This window comes from Lycium ferocissimum, chromosome 8 (assembly GCF_029784015.1).
Source record: "Lycium ferocissimum isolate CSIRO_LF1 chromosome 8, AGI_CSIRO_Lferr_CH_V1, whole genome shotgun sequence".
NCBI lineage: Eukaryota > Viridiplantae > Streptophyta > Magnoliopsida > Solanales > Solanaceae > Lycium > Lycium ferocissimum.
The window spans coordinates 40,131,001-40,132,227 of record NC_081349.1 but is presented as its reverse complement, the minus strand read 5'-3'; the positions used below and the strand labels follow the sequence as shown (position 1 = coordinate 40,132,227).

The 1,227-nt window shown below is 34.4% G+C and overlaps 1 protein-coding gene across 1 annotated transcript; it reads right to left on the bottom strand.

Moving 5' to 3' along the window:
• Positions 1–207: 207 nt before the first annotated feature.
• LOC132066931 (monothiol glutaredoxin-S6-like) lies at positions 208–930 on the bottom strand. The gene has a single exon (XM_059460116.1). It carries the CDS (start codon positions 690–692, stop codon positions 381–383), a length of 312 nt encoding a protein of 103 aa, XP_059316099.1. The 5' UTR covers positions 693–930; the 3' UTR covers positions 208–380.
• Positions 931–1,227: the final 297 nt, after the last annotated feature.

Genomic DNA, 1,227 nt, shown 5'->3' with positions numbered 1-1,227 from the left:
CTTATTCAAAGTGAACATTAAGACATGCATGTTTGACGTATTCATTGAATTGGTGATAGAACACCGGGTGCTGGCAAATTTTTACCATGACCGTGGAATAACTTTTGCAAGATCTACATTAGAAAATGTAGTAGTACTGGTGCAACAATAATAGGAGTTACTGAGATAAAAACATATATTTATGAATTATTTTTATAGATGTATGCATAAAAATTAAACTCTATCTTTATTAGTACATCAAAATAGGATATCGGAGATATATAAAACCAACCATCGACTATAAAAGACTTGTAACTACTACAATTACAATGAAACAAGAGTCTAAATTTGCTAGCTAGCCAGTAGCTAGTTTCTCTCTCTCTATATATAAATATATATTTCTATATCCAAATAGCATTAGCCTTTAAAAGCAATTGTTTGAGCTTGCTTCTAACATTAAGACTCATAATCTCATTTGAACCACCAATAAACTCTTCTCCAATGAACACTGCTGGCACACTTGATTTACACCCTAGTAACTCTATCAATGCCTTCTCCATTTCCTTTCCGTTCGAAATTTTATCGAGCTCGTATACTTTAGGGTTTGCTCCAAAACCTCGAATTAGGGTTTCAATGCTGTGAGAGATGCAACAAGTGCTTTTGCTGAAAATCACCACTGGACTTTCTGCTCCCAACTTCATCACCATATCCATGTTACTTTAGACCTTGATCAAGAGAAATTATATGATTTTTACTATATAAGATTGCAGGTTGAGGTTTCTTATTTTATTTTTTTATGTGTGAGATGTGTAATTGAAAGAAAAGAAGTTTGTAAAGGCTATTTGTGAGAAAATCTGTATGTTTGAGGCTTGACTTACTATGAGAAACATGAAATTGTAGAAGGCTATATATAAGGCTTAAAGTGGTGGAATTGATGTATAAAGGGACAAAATAGTAAAGGATTACAAAAAGGACAAGTCGGTGGATATGCAAATTAATATTCCTTTAGCATATATTTGTCAAAAAATCCATTCTCCTCTAGGAGATCTTGCTAGTTATATCACGTTTTAGTCCTGAAAATAGGAGTGTTGAAGACATAATTAATTACCAATCAAAGGATGGTGTAGCGGATGGGGTTGCTCCTCCCTTAATCAAAAGTTTTGGGTTCGAGCCTGATTATGAAATATCCTTGGAAGGGAGCGCTTCCCCCCAAATGAGACCCTACGCGATGCGAATCTGGATATAGTC